At 64.9% G+C, this 23,767-nt stretch overlaps 3 protein-coding genes across 3 annotated transcripts; all 3 read right to left on the bottom strand.

Moving 5' to 3' along the window:
- Positions 1-230: 230 nt before the first annotated feature.
- ZNF668 (zinc finger protein 668) lies at positions 231-4,757 on the bottom strand. The gene has a single exon (XM_065859505.2). The coding sequence runs from the start codon at positions 4,753-4,755 to the stop codon at positions 325-327; it is 4,431 nt and encodes a 1,476-aa protein (XP_065715577.2). The 5' UTR covers positions 4,756-4,757; the 3' UTR covers positions 231-324.
- Positions 4,758-4,981: 224 nt separating this feature from the next.
- On the bottom strand, positions 4,982-18,763 carry ARMC5 (armadillo repeat containing 5). The gene is made up of 7 exons (XM_071801330.1): positions 18,462-18,763; positions 17,685-17,792; positions 13,207-17,086; positions 12,269-12,645; positions 11,754-11,886; positions 10,904-11,090; positions 4,982-5,440 (listed from the first exon to the last, which is right to left on the bottom strand). The coding sequence occupies exons 1-7, from the start codon at positions 18,760-18,762 to the stop codon at positions 5,105-5,107; spliced, it is 5,322 nt and encodes a 1,773-aa protein (XP_071657431.1). The 5' UTR covers position 18,763; the 3' UTR covers positions 4,982-5,104.
- A 1,326-nt stretch (positions 18,764-20,089) lies between these two features.
- On the bottom strand, positions 20,090-23,212 carry LOC139826239 (cytochrome c oxidase subunit 6A2, mitochondrial-like). Its single transcript, XM_071801379.1, has 3 exons — positions 23,118-23,212; positions 21,427-21,569; positions 20,090-20,303 (listed from the first exon to the last, which is right to left on the bottom strand). The coding sequence occupies exons 1-3, from the start codon at positions 23,149-23,151 to the stop codon at positions 20,223-20,225; spliced, it is 258 nt and encodes an 85-aa protein (XP_071657480.1). The 5' UTR covers positions 23,152-23,212; the 3' UTR covers positions 20,090-20,222.
- Positions 23,213-23,767: the final 555 nt, after the last annotated feature.

The raw sequence follows: 23,767 nt of genomic DNA, 5'->3' as shown, positions 1-23,767 counted from the left end.
GCCCGCGCTGCCGCCGGCCAATGAGCGCGAACCCCGCCCCTTGTTGCTATGGGGAATGGGGCGGAAGTGGCAACGCGGGAGCGCTGCCATTGGCTGGAGCCGGCGGCGGGGGCGGGGCTCAGTAGAAAAACATAAACGGCGATTGGTCGATACCCGCGGGGGCGGAGGGGGCGGGATCGCGAACACCTGGGTCCCCGGAGGGCGGGACACAGAGGGGGCGGAGCCGGAAGTGCCGCCTCGGCGGGTTTTTATTGGCTGATACACGCGTGAGGGGGCGGGGTCTCTTTTTTCCCGGAAGTGCTGGAGTGTGTGGAGGGCGGGGTCTCAAGGGGGCGTGGTCTCGATTGGGGCGGGGCCGTGACGTCGCTCGTGACGTCGCAGCCCCGCCCGGGACAGGAAGCGCTTGGGGCAGGAGGGGCACCGGAAGGGGCGTGGCTCGGGGGCGGCCATATTGGGGGCGGCCATATTGACCCCTCCATAGGCGGCGGCCATGTTGGCGGCGGCCATATTGGGCCCTCTATTGGCGGCCATATTGGGGCCTACACCAGGCGCCATATTGGGGCCTGGCCCCTCATCAGTGGCCACTTCCGGCTCCCCACCGGCGGCCATATTGGGGCCTACCCTGGCGGCCATATTGGGGCCTAGACCCGCGGCCATATTGGCCCCTCCACAGGCGGCTGCCATGTTGGCATCCGCCACATCGGGCCCCCCAATGGCGGCCACGTTGCGCCCTCCCCCGGCGGCCATATTGGGGCCTAGACCGGCGGCCATACTGCACCCTCCCCCGGCGGCCATATTGGTGCCAGCCATGTTGGTGTCGGCCATATTGGGGCCTGGACCGGCGGCCATATTGGTGCCAGTCCCATCGGCGTTGGCCACATTGCTCCCTATCCTGGCAGCCATATTGGGGCCTAGACCGGCGGCCATACTGCGCCCTCCCCTGGCGGCCATATTGGTGCCGCCCACATCAGCGTCGGCCATATTGCGCCCTCCCCCGGCGGTCATATTGGCGCCAGTCCCATCAGTGTCAGCCACATTGTGCCCTCCCCCGGCGGCCATATTGTGTCCTAGCCCCGCAGCCATATTGCGCTCTACCCTGGCGGCCATATTGGTGCCGCCCACATCAGCGCCGGCCATATTGGGGCCTGGACCGGCGGCCATATTGGTGCCAGTCCCATCGGTGTTGGCCACATTGCTCCCTATCCTGGTGGCCATATTGCGCCCTCCCCCGGCGGCCATATTGGTGCCAGTCCCACCGGCGTCATCCACACTGCTCCCTCCCCCGGCGGCCACGTCGCCCCCCGCCCCCTCCCCGTGCGTCCTCTCGTGCTTGCGCAGCCCCGCCCTCCCCCCGAAGCCCTTCCCGCAGCTCCCGCAGGCCCAGGGCCGCTCCCCGGAGTGCGCGCGCCGGTGCTTCCCCAGCGCCCCCCTCTCGCGGAAGCCGCGGCCGCAGTCCGGGCAGCGCCAGGGCCGCTCGGCGCCGTGGGTCAGGCGGTGCCGCTTCAGGTCCCACGAGGCCACGAAGCTCTTGCCGCAGTCCCCGCAGGCCCAGGGCCGCTCGCCCGTGTGCGTGCGCCGGTGCAGCGCCAGGTCGGCCGGCTGCCGGAAGGCCTTCCCGCACTCGCGGCACCCGTAGGGCTTCACCCCCTGGTGGGCGCGCTGGTGCCGCCGGAAGCTGGAGGGGTCGGCGAACATGCGGCCGCACTGCGGGCACAGGAAGGGGCGCTCGCCGGTGTGCACGCGGCGGTGGCTCTGGAAGGACGAGAGCTGCGTGAAGCTCTTGCCGCAGGCGTCGCAGGCGAAGGGCTTGCGCGGCGCGTGGATGCGCTGGTGGCACGAGAGCGAGGAGGAGCGGCCGAAGCTCTTGCCGCACTCGGCGCACAGGTAGGGGCGCTCGCCGGTGTGGGCGCGCTGGTGGTTGCGCAGGTCCTTGAGCTCGGCGTAGGCCTTGGGGCACAGGGCGCAGCGGTGCGGGCGCACCCCGGCGTGGCCGCGCCGGTGCTTGCGCAGCACCGAGGGGTCGGCGAAGGCCTTGGGGCAGTCGGGGCAGGGGAAGGGGCGCTCACCGGTGTGGGCGCGCACGTGGATCGCCAGCTTGGACAGCGTGGGGTAGCTCTTGGCGCAGGCGGCGCAGGGGAAGGGAGGGGAGGGGCGCGAGGGGGCCGCGGGGGGGTTGGGGGGATCCGGCGCGGTGGCGGCGGCGACGGGGGGGTTGGTGGTGGGGTCTCCGTGGGGCGTGGGGGGATCCGTCGTGGTGGTGGTGGCATCGCCGTGGGATTTGGGTCTGCCCGTTCTGGTGGTGGCACCTCTGCGGGTCTTGGGTTTCTTGACCGCGACGGTGGCGTCTCCAAGGGTTTTGGGGGGATCTATGGTGGTGGTGGCGTCTACGGGGGGTCCAGGGTTGGGATCTCCATGGGCTTTGGGGGCATCCATCATGGCGGTGGCATCTCCATGGGCTTTGGGGGGATCCATCATGGTGGTGACACCCCTGCGGGTCTTGGGTTTCTTGACCGTGATGGTGGCATCTCCAAGGGTTTTGGGGGCATCTATGGCGGTGGTGGCGTCTGCGGGGGGTCCAGGGTTGGGATCTCCATGGGCTTTGGGGGGATCCATCGTGGTGGTGGCATCTCCAAGGGGTTCAGACCTGGGATCTCCAAGGGGTTCAGACTTGGGGTCTCCAAGAGCTTTGGAGGGATCCACCATGGTGGTGGCATCTCCATGGGCTTTGGGGGGATCCATCATGGTGGTGACACCCCTGCGGGTCTTGGGTTTCTTGGCCATGGTGGTGGCATCTCCAAAGGGTTCAGAGTTGGGGTCTCCATGGGTTTGGGGTTTGTCCACCATGGTGGTGGCATCTCCGTGGGCTTTGGGTCTGTCCATTCTGGCGGTGACACCTCTGTGGGTTTTGGGTTTCTTGGCCATGATGGTGGCATCTCCAAGGGGTTCAGAGTTGGGGTCTCCATGGGCTTGGGGTTTGTCCATCACGGTGGTGACATCTCCAAGAGCTCTGGGTTTGTTCACCCTGGTGGTGCCACCTCTGCGGGCTCTGGGTCTCTTGACCACGATGGTGGTGTCTCCAAGAGCTTTGGGGGGATCCATTGTGGTGGTGGCATCTCCAAGGGGTTCAGGCTTGGGATCTCCATGGGCTTTGGGTTTGTCCATCACGGTGGTGGCATCTCCAAGAGCTTTGGGGGGATCCATCATGGTGGTGGCATCTCCAAGGGCTTCGGTGTTGGGGTCTCCATGGGCTTTGGGTGCATTAATTGTGGCGGTGACACCTCTGCGGGTTCTGGGTCTCTTGACCATGATGGTGGCGTCTCCAAGGGCTTTGGGTGGATCCATCATGGTGGTGGCATCTCTAGGGGGCCCGGGGCTGGGGTCTCCAAGAGCTTTGGGTGCATTGATTGTGGTGGTGCCACCTCTGCGGGTTCTGGGTCTCTTGACCATGGTGGTGGCATCTCCAAGGGGTTCAGACTCGGGATCTCCAAGAGCTTTGGAGGGATCCATCATGGTGGTGGCATCTACAGGGGGTCCAGGGTTGCGGTCTCCAAGAGCTTTGGGTTTGTCCACCATGGTGGTGCCACCTCTGCGGGTTCTGGGCCTCTTGACCACGGTGGTGGCGTCTCCAAGAGGTTTGGGGGGATCCATTGTGGTGGTGCCACCTCTGCGGGTCTTGGGCCTCTTGACCACGATGGTGGCGTCTCCAGGAGCATTGGGTGGATTCACCATGGTGGTGGCATCTCCAAGGGCTCCAGATGGACCCATCACGGTGGTGGCATCTCCATGGGGTTCAGATGGACCCATCACGGTGGTGGCATCTCCAAGGGGTTCAAATGGACCCATCACGGTGGTGGCATCTCCAAGGGGTTCAGATGGACCCCTCACGGTGGTGGCATCTCCAAGGGGTTCAGATGGACCCATCACGGTGGTGGCATCTCCAAGGGGTTCAGATGGACCCCTCACGGTGGTGGCATCTCCATGGGGTTCAGATGGACCCATCACGGTGGTGGCATCTCCAAGGGGTTCAGATGGACCCATCACGGTGGTGGCATCTCCAAGGGGTTCAGATGGACCCCTCACGGTGGTGGCATCTCCATGGGGTTCAGATGGACCCATCACAGTGGTGGCATCTCCAAGGGGTTCAGATGGACCCATCACGGTGGTGGCATCTCCCTTGGGTTCAGATGGACCCATCACGGTGGTGGCATCTCCCTTGGGTTCAGATGGACCCATCACGGTGGTGGCATCTCCATGGGGTTCAGATGGACCCATCACGGTGGTGGCATCTCCATGGGGTTCAGATGGACCCATCACGGTGGTGGCATCTCCAAGGGGTTCAGATGGACCCATCACGGTGGTGGCATCTCCAAGGGGTTCAGATGGACCCATCACGGTGGTGGCATCTCCATGGGGTTCAGATGGACCCATCACGGTGGTGGCATCTCCATAGGGTTCAGATGGACCCATCACGGTGGTGGCATCTCCATGGGGTTCAGATGGACCCATCACGGTGGTGGCATCTCCATGGGGTTCAGATGGACCCCTCACGGTGGAGGCATCTCCATGGGGTTCAGATGGACCCATCACGGTGGTGGCATCTCCATGGGGTTCAGATGGACCCATCATGGTGGAGGCATCTCCATGGGCTTCAGATGGATCCCTCACGGTGGTGGCATCTCCAAGGGGTTCAGTGTTGGGATCCCCAACACCTTTGGGTGGATCCATCGCGTTGGTGGTGTCTCCAGGCTCTTCCATGTTGGGATCCCCAAGACCTTTGTGTCCGTCTGTCCCACCGGATCCATCCCCATGGGTTCCGTGTCCGTCTGTCCCACCGGATCCATCCCCATGGGTTCTGTGTCCGTCTGTCCCGCCAGATCCATCCCCATAGGTTCCATGTCCGTCTGTCCCACCGGATCCATCCCCATGGGTTCCGTGTCCGTCTGTCCCGCCGGTTCCGTCCCCGTGTCCGTCTGTCCCAGTGGTTCCGTGTCCGTCTGTCCTGCCGGTTCCGTCCCCGTGTCCGTCTGTCCCAGTGGTTCCGTGTCCGTCTGTCCCGCCAGATCCATCCCCATGGGTTCCGTGTCCATCTGTCCCGCCGGTTCCATCACCGAGCGTTCTGTGTCCGTCTGTCCCACCGGTTCCGTCCCCGTGTCCGTCTGTCCCAGTGGTTCCGTGTCCGTCTGTCCCGCCGGTTCCGTCCCCGTGTCCGTCTGTCCCCGTGGTTCCGTGTCCGTCTGTCCCGCCGGTTCCGTCCCCGTGTCCGTCTGTCCCCGTGGTTCCGTGTCCGTCTGTCCCGCCGGTTCTGTCCCCGTGTCCGTCTGTCCCAGTGGTTCCGTGTCCGTCTGTCCCGCCGGTTCTGTCCCCGTGTCCGTCTGTCCCAGTGGTTCCGTGTCCATCTGTCCGGCCGGCTCTGTCCCCCATGGCGATGGCGCCGCAGGACCTGCGGTTTCAACCATTTCTGTGCCGTTTCACCCGTTTCTGTGCCATTTTTACCCATTTCCTGACATTTTTACCCATTTCTTGCCAATTTTTCCCATTTCCCCCATTTTTCCCCCTTTTTCCCCCATTTTCCGCCCCTCCCCCCAGGGGGCGTGGCCGCCCCTCCCCCCGCCGCCGCCATCTTGTTCTCCCGCCCGGGAGGGGGAGGGGAGGGGGGGGAGGGGGGGTCCCCCATTCAGCGGCGCCGCAAAGCCCCACGGGACGGGGGGGGGGCGGCAGTTTTGGGGCGGATTTTCGCGATTTCGGGTCGGTCGCGGAGCAGCGGGGGGAGGGGGGGCGGGGGGGGAGGGGCGGGGGTGGGGGGGATGGGGAATGGGGGAGGGGGGGTCCCGGTTGTACCTGCGGAGCCGCTCGGCGGGCGCTAGGACCTGGGGGGGTGGGGAGGGGCGGGGCTTCCGGCTCAGCCAATCACAGTGGGGCTTGTTCTGCAGCCCCGCCCCCTCCGGGAGCGCGGGGGATTGTGGGATGGAGAGAGATACGCACCCACCCCCCCGAACGCCTGGGTCCCTCCCCGAACTCCTGGGTCCCCCCCCGAACTCCTGGGTCCCCCCGAACTCTTGGGTCCCCTCCCGCACTCCTGGGTCCCCCCCGAACTCCTGGGTCCCTCCCCGAACGCCTGGGTCCCTCCCCGAACGCCTGGGTCCCTCCCGCACTCCTGGGTCCCCTCCCGAACTCCTGGGTCCCCCCCCGCACTCCTGGGTCCCCCCCCGCACGCCTGGGTCCCCCCCCGAACGCTTGGGTCCCTCCCGAACTCCTGGGTCCCTCCCGCACTCCTGGGTCCCCCCCGAACTCCTGGGTCCCCCCGAACTCCTGGGTCCCTCCCGCACTCCTGGGTCCACACGGTGGTGCTTTCACCTCCTTTATTGTGCGTTTCCCGCCACAAAGACCCAAAACCCCGTGAATTCCGCCCAAAACGTGGGCGCCCGCCACCGGGACCCCCTCCCCGGGGGGACAAACGTCCCCAAATGTCCCCAAGGTCCCATCGAGGCTCCTTGGCCCCGTGTTCCCACCATTGTCACCCCAGGTGTCCCCAACACCCGTGTCCTGGTCCCCAAGGTCCTCAGGGTGTCCCCGAGGTCCCCAAGGTCCTTGTGGGGTCCCCAAGGGGGTCCCCAGGGTCCTATTCAGACCCCTTGTCATTGTCACCTGAGGTGTCCCTGAGGTCCCCAAGGGGTCCCCAGGGTGTCCCCAAGGTCCTATCAAGTCTCCTTGGTCCCTGTGTCCTTGTCATTGTCACCCGAAGTGTCCCCAAGGGGGTCCCCAAGGTCCACTGAGGTGTCCCAAAGGTCCATTGAGGTGTCCCCAGTGTCACCCAAGGTCTCCCCAAGGGGGTCCCCAGGGTCCATTGAGTTGTCCCCAAGGGGGTGCCCAGGGTCCACTGAGGTGTCCCCAAGGTTCCCCGGGGTGTCCCCAAGGGGGTCCCCAAGGTCCACTGAGGTGTCCCCAAGGTTCCCCAGGGTGTCCCCAAGGTCCATTGAGGTCGAGGTGTCCCCAAGGTCCATTAACAGGTCCCCTGAGGTCCTATCAAGTCCATCGAGGTGTCCCCAGTGTCCATCGAGGTGTCCCCAGGGTCCACTGAGGTGTCCCCAAGCTCCATTGACACGTCCCCCAAGGTGTCCCCTGAGGTGTCCCCAAGCTCCACTGACACATCCCCAACGTCCCCCGTGGTGTCCCCGAGCCCCCAGGTGTCCCCAAGCTCCCAGGCGTCCCCAAGCTCCCAGGCGTCCCCAGGCTCCTCCTCATCGTCCCCAAGCGCCTCGGGGGGGACCCCGAAGTCCTCGTCCAGCTGTTCCCCATTGTCCCCATTGTCCCCATTGTCCCCGCCGTCCGGCCGCAGCAGCAGCGGGTCCCCCTGTCCCCAGGGCTCCCCGTGGCACACGGGAGGTGACCACGGTGACAACGGCGACAGCGCCAGCAGCAGCGCCCCCTGCAGGCGCCGGGGACACCGCGCCACCCGCGCCACCCGGCGCAGCCGCCGCGCCACAGTCCCCACGTCCCCGGTGACGATGGCGGCGGCCGCGAGGGCGCCCAGGGGGACGCAGCCCCAGCGCTCGGCCAGCGCCCACAGGGACACCGGGGACAGCGGGGGACAAGGGTTGGAGGGGTCTGGGGACAATGGGGGACAAGGGCTGGAGGGGTTTGGGGACAATGGGGACACTTGGGAACAAGGGTTGGAGGGGTCTGGGGACAATGGGGATGCTGGGGGACAAGGGTTGGAGGGGTTTGGGGACAATGGGGATGCTGGGGGACAAGGGTTGGAGGGGTTTGGGGACACTTGGGGACAAGGGTTGGAGGGGTTTGGGGACAATGGGGACGCTTGGGGACAAGGGTTGGAGGGGTCTGGGGACAATGGGGACGCTTGGGGACAAGGGTTGGAGGGGTTTGGGGACAATGGGGACACTTGGGAACAAGGGTTGGAGGGGTTTGGGGACAATGGGGACGCTTGGGGACAACGGTTGGAGGGGTTTGGGGACACTTGGGGACAAAGGTTGGAGGGGTTTGGGGACAATGGGGACACTCGGGGACAAGGGTTGGAGGAGCTTGGGGACACTGGGGGACAGCGGGATGGGATGGAGGGATTTGGGGACAATGGGGACAATGGGGTGCTGGGGTTTGGGGACACTGGGGACACTTGGGGACACTGAGATGGCTTGGAGGGGTTTGGGAACAATGGGGGATGGGGGGTGCTGGAGTTTGGGGACACTTGGGGACATTGAGATGGGCTGGAGGGGTTTGGGGACAGTGGGGGACAGGGGGCGCTGGGCTTTGGGGACACTGGGGACAGTGGGGGCTGGGGGGCGCTGTGCATTGGGGACATTGGGGACAGTGGGGGCTGGGGGGCGCTGCGCTTTGGGGACATTGGGGACATTGGGGACACTGGGGGCTGGGGGGCGCTGTGCATTGGGGACATTGGGGACACTGGGGGCTGGGGGGCGCTGTGCTTTGGGGACATTGGGGACACTGGGGGCTGGGGGGCGCTGTGCTTTGGGGACAGTGGGGACAGTGGGGACACTGGGGGCTGGGGGGCGCTGTGCTTTGGGGACATGGGGGACAGTGGGGACAGCGGGGACAGCGGGGGCTGGGGGGCGCTGTGCTTTGGGGACACGGGGGACAGTGGGGACACTGGGGGCTGGGGGGCGCTGTGCTTTGGGGACATTGGGGACATTGGGGACAGTGGGGGCTGGGGGGCGCTGCGCTTTGGGGACACGGGGGACAGTGGGGACACTGGGGGCTGGGGGGCGCTGTGCTTTGGGGACACGGGGGACAGTGGGGACAAGGGGGCCGCCAGCAGCGCGGCGGCGCGGGCCTCGAAGCCGGGGACCAGGAAGCGCCGCGCCAGCGCGATGGCGGCGCCCACGACCCCCGGGGCCAGCGGAGGGGACATTTGGGGACACGGGGGGCCGCGGCAGCCGTGGGCGAAGTGCAGCAGCAGCAGCAGCGGGCGGCGGGGACATTGTCCCAGCGTCACCTCCCCGCGGCCGCGCTCGGCGAACGGGGCGCGCAGCAGCGCCCCCAGCACCGGGGACACGCGGCTCAGCGCCCCCCGGCGCGCGGGGACACCGGGGGGGACGCCCGAGGGGACCAGGGACACGTCGTGGGGGGACAGGGAGTACGGGCAGGGCGGGGGTGGCGGGGGACAAGGGGTGGGGGGGTTTGGGGACGCTTGGGGACAAAGGTTGGAGGGGTTTGGGGACAGCGGGGATGCTTGGGGACAAGGGTTGGAGGGGTTTGGGGACAATGGGGACAATGGGGGATGGGGGGCGATGGGGTTTGGGGACAGCGGGGATGCTTGGGGACAAGGGTTGGAGGGGTTTGGGGACAATGGGGACAATGGGGGATGGGGGGGGATGGGGTTTGGGGACAGCGGGGACGCTTGGGGACAAGGGTTGGAGAGGTTTGGGGACAATAGGGGATGGGGGGGGAGGGGGTGTGGGGACAATAGGGGATGGGGGGGGATGGGGTGTGGGGACAACAGGGACACTTGGGGACAAGGGTTGGAGGGGTTTGGGGACAATGGGGGACATTGAGATGGGTCAAAGGGGTTTGGGGACAATGGGGGGCAGGGGGGGATGGGGCTTGGGGACAACGGGGACACTCGGGGACAAGGGTTGGATGAACGTGGGGACACTGGGGGGCATTGAGACAGGGTGGAAGACACTGGGGACATTTGGGGACAAGGGTTGGAGGGGTTTGGGGACACCTGGGGACACTGGGATAGGTTGGAAGGGTTTGGGGACACTTGGGGACAAGGGGGCAATTGGGGACATGGGGTAGAACAGATTGGGGACACTTGGGGACAGGAGGGAGGGTCCCAGAGGGGCCGTTTGGGGGGCACTGGGGACGCGTGGGGACACGGGGACCCCAGGGGGCGTTTGGGGGCCCTTGGGGACACTTGGGGACAATCGCTGGTGTCCCCGTGTCCGTCCGGGTGTCCCCGGGTGTCCCCAAGGTCCCTGTGTGCATCCAGGTGTCCCCAGGTGTCCCCAAGGTCCCCGTGTCCATCCAGGTGTCCCCAGGTGTCCCCGAGCGTCACGGGGTGTCCCCAGGGGTCCTGCAGGTCCCCGCTGTCCCCAGGGGTGTCACCGGTGTCCCCGTGTCCGTTCACGGGTCCCCAAAGCTCCTCGGTGTCACCGTCCACCTGCGGGTCCCACGTCCCCAGTGATGTCCCCAAAGCGTCCCTGATGTCCCCAACCCCGCATCCCGTGTCCCCAGTGATGTCCCCAAGATGTCCCCAATCCCCCCCATCCCCACTGATGTCCCCAGGTGTCCCCTGATGTCCCCCATGTCCCCAAGGGGTCCCTGTGTCCCAATGTCCCCTATGTCCCGAATGTCCCCAATGGGTCCCCAATGCCCCTGTGTCCTCCATGTCCCCAATGGGTCCCCAATGTCCCTGATGTCCCCAAGGGGTCCCCAATGTCTCAGTGTCCCCAATGGGTCCCCGATGTCCCTGTTCCCAATGGGTCCCCAATGCCCCTGATGTCCCCGTGTCCCCCATGTCCCCAATGGGTCCCCAATGTCCCTGATACCCTGATGTCCCCAAGAGGTCCCCAATGTCCCAGTGTCCCCAATGGGTCCCCAATGTCCCTGATGTCCCCATGTCCCCCATGTCCCCAATGGGTCCCCAATGTCCCTGATACCCTGATGTCCCCAAGGGGTCCCCAATGGGTCCTCGATGTCTCTGTTCCCAATGGGTCCCCAATGCCCCTGATGTCCCCGTGTCCCCCATGTCCCCAAGGGGTCCCCAATGTCCCCGTTCCCAATGGGTCCCCAGTGCCCCTGATGTCCCTGTGTCCCCCATGTCCCCAGTGGGTCCCTAATGCCCCTGATGTCCCCGTGTCCCCCATGTCCCCAAGGGGTCCCCAATGGGTCCCTGATGTCCCCAATGGGTCCCCGATGTCCCCACCTGTGTGTCCTGGTGTCCCCTCATCTCCGCGATGGCGTCGGCCGCGTAGAGCGCGAAGGCCGGGGGGAGGTGACAGGGGGACGCCGATGACGTCGCCGATGACGTCGCCGATGACGTCACCGCCCCCAGCAGCAGCGCCAGCGCCCCCTGCGGGCCCCACAGCAGAGAGCGCAGCGGCGACCCCGGCCTGGGGACAAGGGGACAATGGGGACAATGGGGGCAATGGAACAATGAGATAATGGGGACAATGCGGTCAATGGGGGCAATGGAACAATGGGATAATGGGACATCATGGGGACAATGGGGACAAGGGGACAATGGGGACAGTGGGATAATCGGACATCATGGGGACAATGGGGACAAGGGGACAATGGGGACAGTGGGATAATCAGACATCATGGGGACAATGGGGGTAAGGGGACAATGGGGGTAAGGGGACAATGGGATAATGGGGACAATGGGGTCAATGGGGACAATGGGGACAACGGGGACAATGGGGACAATGGGACAATGCGGACAATGAGAAAATGGGGATAATGGGGACAATGGGGACAACGGGGACAATGGGAAAAGGGGACAATGGGGAAATAGGGACAATGGGGATAATGGGACAATATGAACAATGGGACAATGGGGTCAATGGGGATAAGGGGACAATGGGGACAAGGGGACATCGTGGGGACAATGGGGGCATCGTGGTGATCATGGGGATAATCAGGTCTGTACAAGATTTATATGACCTATAACTGCCTATAGATGTTCATAGGGTATCTATATGATCTATAGAGTGTCTATACGATCTATAGGGCATCTATATGATCTATAGGGTATCTATAGGGTCTATAGGTACCTGGCCAGCAGCACGACGGCCGTCGCCCCCCCCAGGCGGCCCCGGGGGCTCCCCCGGCGCAGCAGCTGCCGCAAAACCCCCAAACCAAACGGGGTGGAGAGGGCGCCCGACAGGGACAGCAGGACAGACCGACCTGGAACGGACAGACGGACGGACATGAGAGACCCACAGGGACAGCGGGACGGGCCGACCCGGAACGGACAGACAGACGGACATCAGGGACACCCCATAACCCCCAGAGACCCCTGGGACCCCCCCCAGCACTCACCCAGCTCCCTGAGCCGGGGCTCGGGGGCGGGGCGCTCTCCCGGACGCCTGGGTCCCCAGGCACCCCCAGACCCCCCCATGACCTCAGACCCCGCCCCCCAGCACTCACCCAGCTCCCTGAGCCGGGGCTCCGGGCGGGGGGGCGCTCTCCCGGACGCCTGGGTCCCCAGGCACCCCCAGACCCCCATGACCCCCCCAGACCCCCATGACCCCCCCCATGACCTCAGACCCCGCCCCCCAGCACTCACCCAGCTCCCTGAGCCGGGGCTCGGGGGCGGGGCGCTCTCCCGGACGCCTGGGTCCCCGGGGCAGCCCCCGCACGAGGCGCAGGTGCAGGTGGGAGGGGCCGAAGCTCGCGAGCAGCGGCCCCAGCAGGGGGGGCTGCCCCCCCCCGGCCACGCGCCGCAGCAGGCGCAGCGCGGCGGGGGCGGGGCGGGGCGTGGCCAGCAGGTAGCGCACGAGCCCGCCCAGCAGCGGGGGCGTGGCCAGGGCGCGGGGGGGCGGGGCCTGCCAGGCCAGCCGGCTCAGCAGCAGCAGCGCGGGGGTCTCGGGGCGCCGGGGGTCCCCGAACCCCGCCCCCCCCCGCGGCAGGGCCAGCGCGTGCAGCGGGGGGAGCGGACCCGACCTGGGGGGGGGGGGAAGGGGGAACGGGGGGGTCAGAGCGGGGACCCCGAGCAACGGGGACCCCAAAACCCCCCCAGGGACCCTGAGCAACGGGGACCCCAAACCCCCCAGGGACCCCAAAACCCCCCCCAGGGACTCCAAACACCGGGGACCCCACCCCCCCCCCAGGGACCCCAAACAATGGGGACCCCAAACCCCCCAGGGACCCCAAACCCCCCAGGGACCCCAACCCCCCCCCCAGGAACCCCAAACTCTCCACGGTCCCCAAAACCCCCCCAGGGACCCCAAACAATGGGGACCCCAAACAATGGGGACCCCAAACCCCCAAGTGTCCCAATGTCCCCCCCATATCCCCAAGACCCCCAGGTCCCCAAATACCGCCCCCCAGGGTCCCTCCAGTATGCCCAAGACCCCCATGGTCCCCAACGCCCCCAACCCGCTCAATGCCCCCAACCCCCCAATGCCCCCAATGTCCCCAACCCCCCCAATGCCCCAACCCCCCCAATGCCCCAACCCCCCCAATGCCCCCAACCCCCCCACGTCCCCAACCCCCCCGCCTCACCTGCGCCCCCTGCAGCTCCCGCCGTCCCCTCCTCCTCCTCCTCCGTCTCCGTCCCTGGGCAGATCCCCCGACGCCTCCCCCTCCCCCTCCTCCCCCCACCCCTCCCCCTCCCCCCACCCCCCCCCCGCCCCCCCCTCCCCCACCTCCCCCAGCGCCTCCCCCAGCGCCGCCACCACCCCCATGGCCACCAAGGTCCCCAGGGCGTCCCCGTCGTAGGCGAAGGCGGCGAGCGCCAGCAGCACCCGCGGGCGCCAGCGCCGGGCGCGGGGGTCGCGCAGCACCCCCAGCAGCGCCCGCAGGCCCCCCCCGGCGCCCCCGCGCAGCCGCGCGCGGTTCACGGCCTCGCGGCACAGCAGGCACAGCGCCCGCGCCCCCGGCTCCAGCGCCGCCGCCCCCCCGGCCCCCGGGCGCCGCAGCGCGCGCGCCACCTCCGCCGTCACCACCTCCACCGCGCCCAGGGCGCCCAGCGCCGGGCGCAGCGACGCGCGCGAGCAGGCGGCCGCCAGCACCCACAGGGCCGCCTGGTGACACGCCGGGGACACGCAGGGGACGCCGGCGCCGCGGGGGCACGCGGGGGGCGCTTCGGTGGCATTGGCGCCTTGGTGATATGTGGGGGACGCTTTGGGGACGTCGGCGCCATGGGGACACATGGGGGACGCTTTGGGGACATCAGTGCCATGGGGACACGCGGGGGGCGCTTCGGTGGCATTGGCGCCATGGGGACACGCGGGGGGCGCTTTGGTGGCATTGGCGCCATGGGGACATGCAGGGGACACTTTGGTGGCATTGGCGCCTTGGTGACACGCGGGGGGCGCTTTGGTGGCATTGGCGCCATGGGGACATGCGGGGGACACTTTGGTGGCATTGGCGCCATGGGGACATGCAGGGGACACTTTGGTGGCATTGGCGCCTTGGTGACACGCGGGGGGCGCTTTGGTGGCATTGGCGCCGTGGGGACACGCGGGGGGCGCTTTGGTGGCATTGGCGCCTTGGTGACACGCGGGGGGCGCTTCGGTGGCATTGGCGCCATGGGGACACGCGGGGGGCGCTTTGGTGGCATTGGAGCCTTGGGGACACGCGGGGGGCGCTTTGGTGGCATTGGCGCCGTGGGGACACGCGGGGGGCGCTTTGGTGGCATTGGCGCCGTGGGGACACATAGGGGGCGCTTCGGTGGCATTGGCGCCGTGGGGACACGCGGGGGGCGCTTCGGTGGCATTGGCGCCATGGGGACACGCGGGGGGCGCTTTGGTGGCATTGGCGCCGTGGGGACACGCGGGGGGCGCTTTGGGGACATCGGTGCTGTGGGGATACGTGGGGGACACCTTGGGGACATCGGTGCCATGGGGACACGCGGGGGGCGCTTCGGTGGCATTGGCGCCGTGGGGACACATAGGGGGCGCTTTGGTGGCATTGGCGCCTTGGTGATATGTGGGGGACGCTTTGGGGACGTCGGCGCCATGGGGACACATGGGGGACGCTTTGGGGACATCAGTGCCGTGGGGACACGCGGGGGGCGCTTTGGGGACATCGGTGCTGTGGGGACACGCAGGGGGCGCTTTGGGGACATCAGCGCCGTGGTGACACGTGGGGGGCACTTTGGTGGCATTGGCACCTCGGTGACGCATGGCGGATGCTTTGGGGACATCGGTGCTGTGGGGACACGCGGGGGACGCTTTGGTGGCATTGGCGCCTTGGGGACACGCGGGGGACGCTTTGGGGACATCGGTGCTGTGGGAATACGTGGGGGACGCTTTGGTGGCATTGGCACCTTGGTGATATGTGGGGGACGCTTTGGGGACGTTGGCGCCGTGGGGACACATTGGGGACGCTTTGGGGACGTCATACCCCTGGTGACGTGTGGGGGACGCTTTGGGGACATCGGTGCCATGGGGATACATGGGGGATGCTTTGGTGACACTGGCACCTTGGTGACACGTTGGGGACACTTTGGTGATGCCACCGCCCTGGGGACATGCAGGGGATGGTTTGGTGACATCATACCCCTGGCGACACGCGGGGGACACGCAGGGGACATCGGCACCGTGGGGACACCCGGGGGACACCCGGGGGACATCAGCACCTTGGGGAGACGCGGGGGACGCTTTGGTGACATCAGCACCTTGGTGACACGTGGGGGACACCCGGGGGACATCGGCACCTTGGGGAGACGCAGGGGACACTTTGGTGATGCCACCGCCTTGGTGACACGTGGGGGACACCCTGGGGACACCAGCACCTCGAGGACACCTTGGGGACGCCTTGGTGATGCCACCGCGTTGGTGACACCGTGGGGACACTTTGGGGACACCAGCCCCTCGGCGACGATGTCCCAACGTTGTCCCCAGTGTCCCCGGATTGGTCCCCAAATCGGGCGACGTGACCCCACCGAGGGTGCCCAACGTGGGGCGCGGTGACACCGGGGCCGCTCCGGTGACCCCGTTTTGGTGACACCCCCTCAGCGCTTCGGTGACATCGTCGTCATGGTGACAACCCGGTGACACTCTGGTGACACTCCCAGTGTTGTGGTGACAACCTGGTGACACTCGGGTGACACTCCCGTTGTCCCGGTGTTGATCGGGTGACACTCTGGTGACATTCCTGGTGTTGTGGTGACAACCTGATGACGCTCTGGTGACACTCCCAGTGTCCCGGTGTTGATCAGGTGACACTCTGGTGACACTCCCAGTGTTGTGGTGACAACCTGATGACGCTCTGGTGACATTCCCAGTGTCCTGGTGACACCCGGGTGACGCTCTGGTGACACTCCTGTTCTCCCGGTGTTGATTGGGTGACGCTCTGGTGACATTCCCAGTGTTGTGGTGACAACCTGGTGACGCTCTGGTGACACTCCCGGTGTTGTGGTGACAACCTGGTGACACTCGGGTGACACTCCCGTTGTCCCGGTGTTGATCGGGTGACACTCTGGTGACACTCCTGGTGGTGTGGTGACAATCCGATGACGCTCTGGTGACATTCCCAGTGTCCTGGTGACACCCCGGTGATGCTCTGGTGACATTTCCATCATCCCGGTGTTGATCGGGTGACACTCTGGTGACATTCCCAGTGTTGTGGTGACAACCTGGTGACGCTCTGGTGACACTCCCGTCATCCCGGTGTTGATCGGGTGACGCTCTGGTGACACTCCCAGCGTGTTGGTGCCAATCAGCTGACTCCCCCTTGACACCCCTGTTGTTGCGGTGTTGATCAGGTGATGCTCTGGTGACAACCCCGTTGTCCCAGTGCCCATTGGGTGACGCTCCGGTGACGCCCCTGTTGTCACGGTGTTGATCAGGTGACACTTTGCTTACATTCCCAGTGTGCTGGTGCCAATCGGGTGACGCTCTGGTGACATTCCCAGCGTTGTGGTGCCCACGGGGTGACTCCGTGGTGACAGCCCCGTCGTCATGGTGTCCATCGGGTGACTCCCCGCCGCCGCGGTGTCCATCGGGTGACCCTCCGGTGACACCCCCGTCGTCGCGGTGTCCATGGGGTGACTCCCCGCCGTCGCGGTGTCCATCGGGTGACCCTCCGGTGACACCCCCGTCGTCGCGGTGTCCCCGCGCGGCCGCGGTGACGATGTCCAGCAGCACGGGCAGCGCGGGCGCCACGTCGCCCAGGTCCGGGGGGTGCGGGGGCCCGGTGAGGGCGCGCAGGGCGCGGGTGACGGCGGCGCAGGCCGGGTGACACGGGGACAGGCGGGACAGGCGCAGGGACAGCGCGGCGATGGCGCCGGCGCGGCACAGGGCGGCGCGCGGGGACATTGTTGGGGACGTCGGGGACGCCGGGGACGCCGCCAGGACGCGGAGGGCGCGCGCGGCGCTGTGCAGGCACCAGGGGGTGACGCAGGATGAGGACAGGGACACCAGCAGCGGGACGGCGCCTGCGGGGACAACGGGGACGCTTGGGGACCACGATGAGGGTCGCCCAAGGGACAGAAGGGACAGCTGAGGGCGCCTGGGGACACCCCAAGGGACACCAGGGGACACTTGGGGACACCAGGGGACACAGTAAGGGACCCAGGGGACACTCGGGGACACCCAAGGACCTCAACAAGGGACCCAGGGGATACTTGGGGACACCCCAAGTGACACCAAGGGACACTTGGGGACACCCCAAGGGACACCAGGGGACACCTGGGGACACCCAAGGACCTCAACAAGGGACCCAGGGGATACTTGGGGACACCACAAGAGACACCCCAAGGGATACCAGGGGACACCCAAGGACCCCAATAAGGGACCCAGGGGACACCCCATGGGACGCCCCCAAGGGACACCAGGGGACCCCAATAAGGGACCCAGACGATCCCCCAAGGGACACCTGGGGACCCCTTAAAGGGCCCAAGCGACCCATGGGACACTCAGGGACCCCAAAGGGACCGCTGGGGACACCCCAAGGTACCCAAGGGACACCTGAGGACACCCCCAAGGGACCCAGGGGACACTCTGGGACCCTGGGGGGACGCTGGGGACACTCACCGGCCTCCAGGACATCGCGGGCGCCCTCGGGCTCCAGCGCCAGGTTGGCCAAGGTCCGGGCCACCCGGTTCAGGACGCTCTCGGGGGGGGACGAGGACAGCAGGGTCACTGCGGGGACACGGGGCAGAGGTCAGCGCGGGGACACGGGGGGGACGGGGGGGGACGGGGGGGGGGACACGGGGGGGACACCGGGACCCCCCGTGGGGTCAATGGGGCTGGATGGGGGGGATCCCCCATTAGGGTCAGTGGGGCTGGGACTGAACCACTGGGGATGGGGGGGGGATTCTCCATTGACCTCAGTGGGGCTGGGACTGAACCACTGGGGATGGGGGGGGGATTCTCCATTGGGATCAATGGGGCTGGGACTGAACCACTGAGGATGGGGGGGGATTCTCCATTGACCTCAATGGGGCTGGGACTGAACCACTGGGGATGGGGGGGGATTCTCCACTGACCTCAATGGGGCTGGGACTGAACCACTGGGGATGGGGGGGGCGATTCTCCATTGACCTCAGTGGGGCTGGGACTGAACCACTGGGGATGGGGGGGGATTCTCCATTGGGATCAATGGGGCTGGGACTGATCCACTGTCCGGATGGGGGGGGACACGGAGCTGTTATCCACTGGGGAGGGCAGTCTGGACTGTCCCATTATCCCTACGGGGGAGGACTGGACTGTCCCACTGTCCCGAGGGGGGGTCTGGACTGTCCCATTATGCCCACGAGGGGGGTCTGGACTGTCCCACTGTGCCCGTCTCCCCCCGTTCGCCGCACTCACCCAGCCGGGGGATCCCGCCGAGGCTGCGGGCCTGGCGGCGGCAGCCGGGCTCGGTGCAGCAGTTCCCGAGGACGCTGAGCGCCAGGTCCAGGACCCGCCGCGACCCATCGGGCCCCAGCAGCTCCAGCAGCGGCCCCAAGCCGCCCCGCTCCCGGAACCGAGCGGCGCCGCCCGGCCGCCGCGTGTGGCGGCTCCGCAGGCTCAGCAGCGCCCGCAGCAGCCCCGGCTCAGCCCGCACCGGCCCCGGCGCGGCCGCCGCCGCCCGAACCGCGTCCACACAGCGGCCGAGCGGCTCCGCCATCGCGGCGGGAAGCGGGGTCCGCCCGCGCGGGGCGTGATGGGAAGTGTAGTCCTGTTCTGATTGGACGAGGCGCCCCGCGGGGATGATGGGAAATGTAGGCGCGCCGCGGGGGGATGATGGGAAATGTAGTCCGAGGCACCACCCGCCGCGTCGGCCCGCCCGCCATTTTGGGCCGCCATGTTGGTCCGCCATCTTGAGGCGCCGGGCGAGCGATCGTGGCGGTAAATAGCACTTTTCTTCCTTGTTTTTTCACCCAATTTAAGGGCCGGGCCACGCGCTTTGGGGCAGTTTCACGCAATTCAGGGCAAGTTGCGTCCGATTCGGGGCCAGTTTCATCCAGTTCGCGGCCAATTTCACACAATTCGGCGCAACCCCCCCCAATTCGGGGCCAGTTTCACGCACCTTGAGGCAAATTTCACCCAATTCGGGGCAAATTTCCCCCAATCCGTGTCCGTTCCCTCAGTTTTGGGTGATTTTCCACAATCTCAACCTATTTTTGGGTACAACTCCCCTTTTTTTGGGCGCATTTCTCTCAATTTCAGCCCAGTTGGCCGTTTTCCCGCCATTTTTTGGCTGGTTTTCCCGCCATTTTTTTGCTATTCCCCCCCCCCCCCCCCCCCCCCATTTCTGGCCTTTTCCGCCCATTTTTGGCCTTTTTTCCCCCATTTTTGCCCATTTCCCCCATTTTTGCCCGTTTTATTTTCACCATTTTTGGTGTTTTTTCCCCCAAATCTCATTCCCCACAGGCAGCACCTCGGGGTGGTTCGTTTTCACCATTTTTACCTTATTTTCACCATCATTTTTACCATTTTCGTTGTTTTTTCCCCCAAATCTCATGCCCCATGTGCAGCACATTGTGTCGGTTCATTTTCACCATTTTTTGCACCATTTTCGGTGTTTTTTACCTCAAATCTCGTACCCCACAAGCAGCACATTGTGGTGGTTCATTTTGACCAATTTTGGGTTTATTTTCACCATTTTTTGGACCATTTTCGGTGTTTTTTCCCTCAAATCCTGTACCCCATGTGCAGTGTGTCGTGTTGGTTCATTTTCAGGGTTTTTTTGCCCAATTTCGGTGTTTTTTACCTCAAATGTCATACCCCACAAGCAGCACATTGTGGTGGTTCATTTTGACCAATTTTGGGTTCATTTTCACCACTTTTTTGCCCAATTTCGTTGTTTTTTACCTCAAATCTCGTACCCCACGAGCAGCACATTGTGGTGGTTCATTTTGACCAATTTTGGGTTCATTTTCACCACTTTTTTGCCCATTTTTTGGTGTTTTTTACCTCAAATCCCGTACCCCACGAGCAGCACAGTGTGGTGGTTCATTTTGACCGATTTTGGGTTTATTTTCACCCTTTTTTTTCCCAATTCTGGCGTTTTTCGCCTCAAATCCCACGCCCCACGTGCGGGCTCATCCTCGGGGTCCTTTTTGCCCGATTCCGCCTTTTTTTGCCTCAAATCTCGTAGCCCGTGGGCAGGGGGTTGGTTCTGGGGTTGTGGAACAGCGTGTGGTTCCCATCGCCCCACGGGAACGGCTGCCCAAAAACACCGCAAATCACCCCAAAATCACCCAAAACCACCCCAAAACCACCCAAATCACCCCAAATCACCCCAGTATCGCCCAGTTGACACAAAACCACAATAAATCGCCCCAAAATCACCCGTTTCCCACACACGTGGCCCCTAAAACAAAGTGTTTGCCCCAGAATGACCCATTCACCCCAAATCACCCCAAAATCCAGCCCGTACATCCCATAATGACACTTTTAACCAAATATGCCCCAAAATGGCAGATTTACCCCCAAAATGCCCCATTTCCCCCAAAACACATCATTTCCCCCCAAACCACCCCATTTCACCCCAAACCCCCCCATTTACCCCCAACCCCCTGCATTTCCCCCAAACCCCCTCCATTTCCCCCCAACCCCCCCCATTTCCCCCAAATCCCCTCCATTTCCCCCCAACCCCCCCTTTTTCACCCCCAATCCCCCCATTTCCCCCCAACCCCCCTCCATTTCCCCCCACCCCCCCGTTTCACCCCCAACCCCCCCATTTACCCCCAACGCCCCCATTTCCCCCCAAACCCCCCCTGTTTCACTCCCAACGCCCCCATTTCCCCCCAACCCTCCCCCATTTCCCCCCAAACCCCCCTGTTTCACCCCCAACCCCCCCATTTTCCCCCAACCCCCCCTGTTTCACCCCCAACCCCCCATTTCCCCCCAACCCCCCGTTTCACCCCCAACCCCCCATTTCCCCCCAACCCCCATTTCGCCCCAAACTGCCCCATTTTGCCCAAGCCCCCCCATTTTTCCCCAAACCCCCCATTTCACCCCAACCCCCCTCACTTACCCCCAACCCCCCCCGTTTTGCCCAAACCCCCCGTTTCACCCCCAACTCCCCCATTTCCCCCCAACCCCCCTGTTTCACCCCAACTGCCCCATTTCCCCCCATCTCTCCTGTTTCCCCCCAACGCCCCCATTTCCCCCCAACCCCCCCGTTTCCCCCCAACCCCCCCATTTCCCCCCCACCCCGCCATTTCCCCCCAACCCCCCTGTTTCACCCCCAACTCCCCCATTTCCCCCCAACCCCCCCGTTTCACCCCCAACCCCCCATTCCCCCCCCCCCATTTTCCCAAAAGCGGCGTTTTTCCCCCCGAACCTTGGTGCGGATGCGCAGGTGCCGGTAGGGCCGGAACGGGGGCCGCGGGCGGTGCCCCCCCCGCTGCGCCAGCCACACGTTGGCCATGCAGACGCCCACCGACGGCAGCGCCACCAGGAACGACAGCGCCCGCCACAGCCGCCCTGCAGCGCCAGATGCACCCAGAACGCCCCAGAACGCCCCAAAACGCCCCAAAACGCCCCAAAACGCCCCCTCGCCCAGGCCACGCCGGAAAACGCCCCGAAACCCCGGGAAACGGCCCCGAAACGGCGCCGGAACGACCCCAAAACGGCGCGAGAGACGGGGCGGACGCCCTGCTGGGGGTGCCCAAAACCAGTCTGAAACAGCCCCAAATCTGTGGGAAATGGCCCCAAAACGGCCCCAAATCTGCATGAAACAGCCCCAAAACGGGCCCTGGATCTAAGGGATTCTGCCCCAAAATATACAGCCCCAAATCTGAGGGAAATGGCCCCAAAACAGCCCCAAATCTCCATAGAACATGCCCTGGATCTAAGGGATTCTGCCCCAAAATATACAGCCCCAAATCTGAGGGAAATGACCACAAAACAGCCCCAAATCTGCTTGAAACGGCCCCAAAACGGGCCCTGGATCTAAGGGATTCTGCCCCAAAATATACAGCCCCAAATCTGAGGGAAATGGCCCCAAAACAGCCCCAAATCTCCATAGAACGTGCCCTGGATCTAAGGGATTCTGCCCCAAAATATACAGCCCCAAATCTGTGGGAAATGGCCCCAAAACGGCCCAAAATCTCCATGAAAGGCCCCAAAATGTGCCCTGGATCTAAGGGATTCTGCCCCAAAATATACAGCCCCAAATCTGTGGGAAATGGCCCCAAAACGGCCCAAAATCTCCATGAAAGGCCCCAAAATGTGCCCTGGATCTAAGGGATTCTGCCCCAAAATATACAGCCCCAAATCTGTGGGAAATGGCCCCAAAATGTGCCCTAAATGAGCATGATTCTGCCCCAAAACACACCCCAAATGCACCCCAAATCTGAGGGAAACTGCCCCAAAACAACCCCCACGTTTGTGTGAAACTGCCCCAAAACAGACCCCAAATCCACGGGATTCTGCCCCAAAACAGACCCCAAATCCACGGGATTCTGCCCCAAAACAGACCCCAAAACAGACCCCAAATCCATGGGATTCTACCCCAAAATAGACCTCAAAACAGACCCCAAATCCATGGGATTCTGCCCCAAAATAGACCTCAAAACAGACCCCAAATCCATGGGATTCTGCCCCAAAATAGACCCCAAAACAGACCCCAAATCCATGGGATTCTACCCCAAAATAGACCTCAAAACAGACCCCAAATCCATGGGATTCTGCCCCAAAATAGACCCCAAAATAGACCCCAAATCCATGGGATTCTGCCCCAAAACCACCACGAAACACACGACAGAGCCCAAAATGACCCAGATCCCCCAAATCCACCCCAAAATGGCCCAAATCTCCCCGATTCACCCCAGAATGACCCAAATCCAGCCCAAAATGACCCAGATCCCCCGATAGACCCCAGAATGACCCAAATCCAGCCCAAAATGACCCAGATCCCCCGATTCACCCCAGAATGACCCAAATCCAGCCCAAAATGACCCAAATCGCCCCGATTCACCCCAGAATGACCCAAATCGCCCCGATTCACCCCAGAATGCCCCGTGTCCCCACCTCCTGCGGCCCCGCCGTGGGTCGCGGCCGCCATCCCCTCCCCCGCTGTGGGGCAGCCCCACAGGTGCCCACGGCCAAGGTCAAGTGCGGCCACACCCCCCACCCCCCCAGCCAATGGGTGGAGGCTCCGCCCCCCCCAAATATAGACGCGGCCTAAATATAGACCTGGCCTAAATATGGACCCGGCTCAAGGGCGAGGGGGACATGGGGGGCCCGGACGCCTGGGTCCACAGAGGAGGGGGATGAGGGGGATGCTGATCCCCAGGGGACCCAGGGGTCCGGGAGGGACCCAGGAGTTCGGAGGGGGGACCCAGGAATTCGGGGGGAGACCCAGGAGTTATGGGGGGACCCAGGAGTTCGGGAGGGACCCAGGAGTCCGGGGAGGGACCCAGGGGTTCAGGGGGGGACCCAGGAGTTCGGGAGGGACCCAGGAGTCCGGGAGGGACCCAGGGGTTCAGGGGGGGACCCAGGAGTTCGGGAGGGACCCAGGAGTTCGGGAGGGGACCCAGGAGTTCAGGAGGGACCCAGGAGTCCGGGAGGGACCCAGGAGTCCGGGAGGGACCCAGGCGTTCAGGGGGGGACCCAGGAGTTCGGGAGGGACCCAGGAGTTCGGGAGGGGACCCAGGAGTTCAGGAGGGACCCAGGAGTTC

The sequence above is a fragment of the Patagioenas fasciata genome, chromosome 37 (genome assembly GCF_037038585.1).
Source record: "Patagioenas fasciata isolate bPatFas1 chromosome 37, bPatFas1.hap1, whole genome shotgun sequence".
Taxonomy (NCBI): domain Eukaryota; kingdom Metazoa; phylum Chordata; class Aves; order Columbiformes; family Columbidae; genus Patagioenas; species Patagioenas fasciata.
This window is presented reverse-complemented; position numbering and strand designations above follow the sequence as displayed.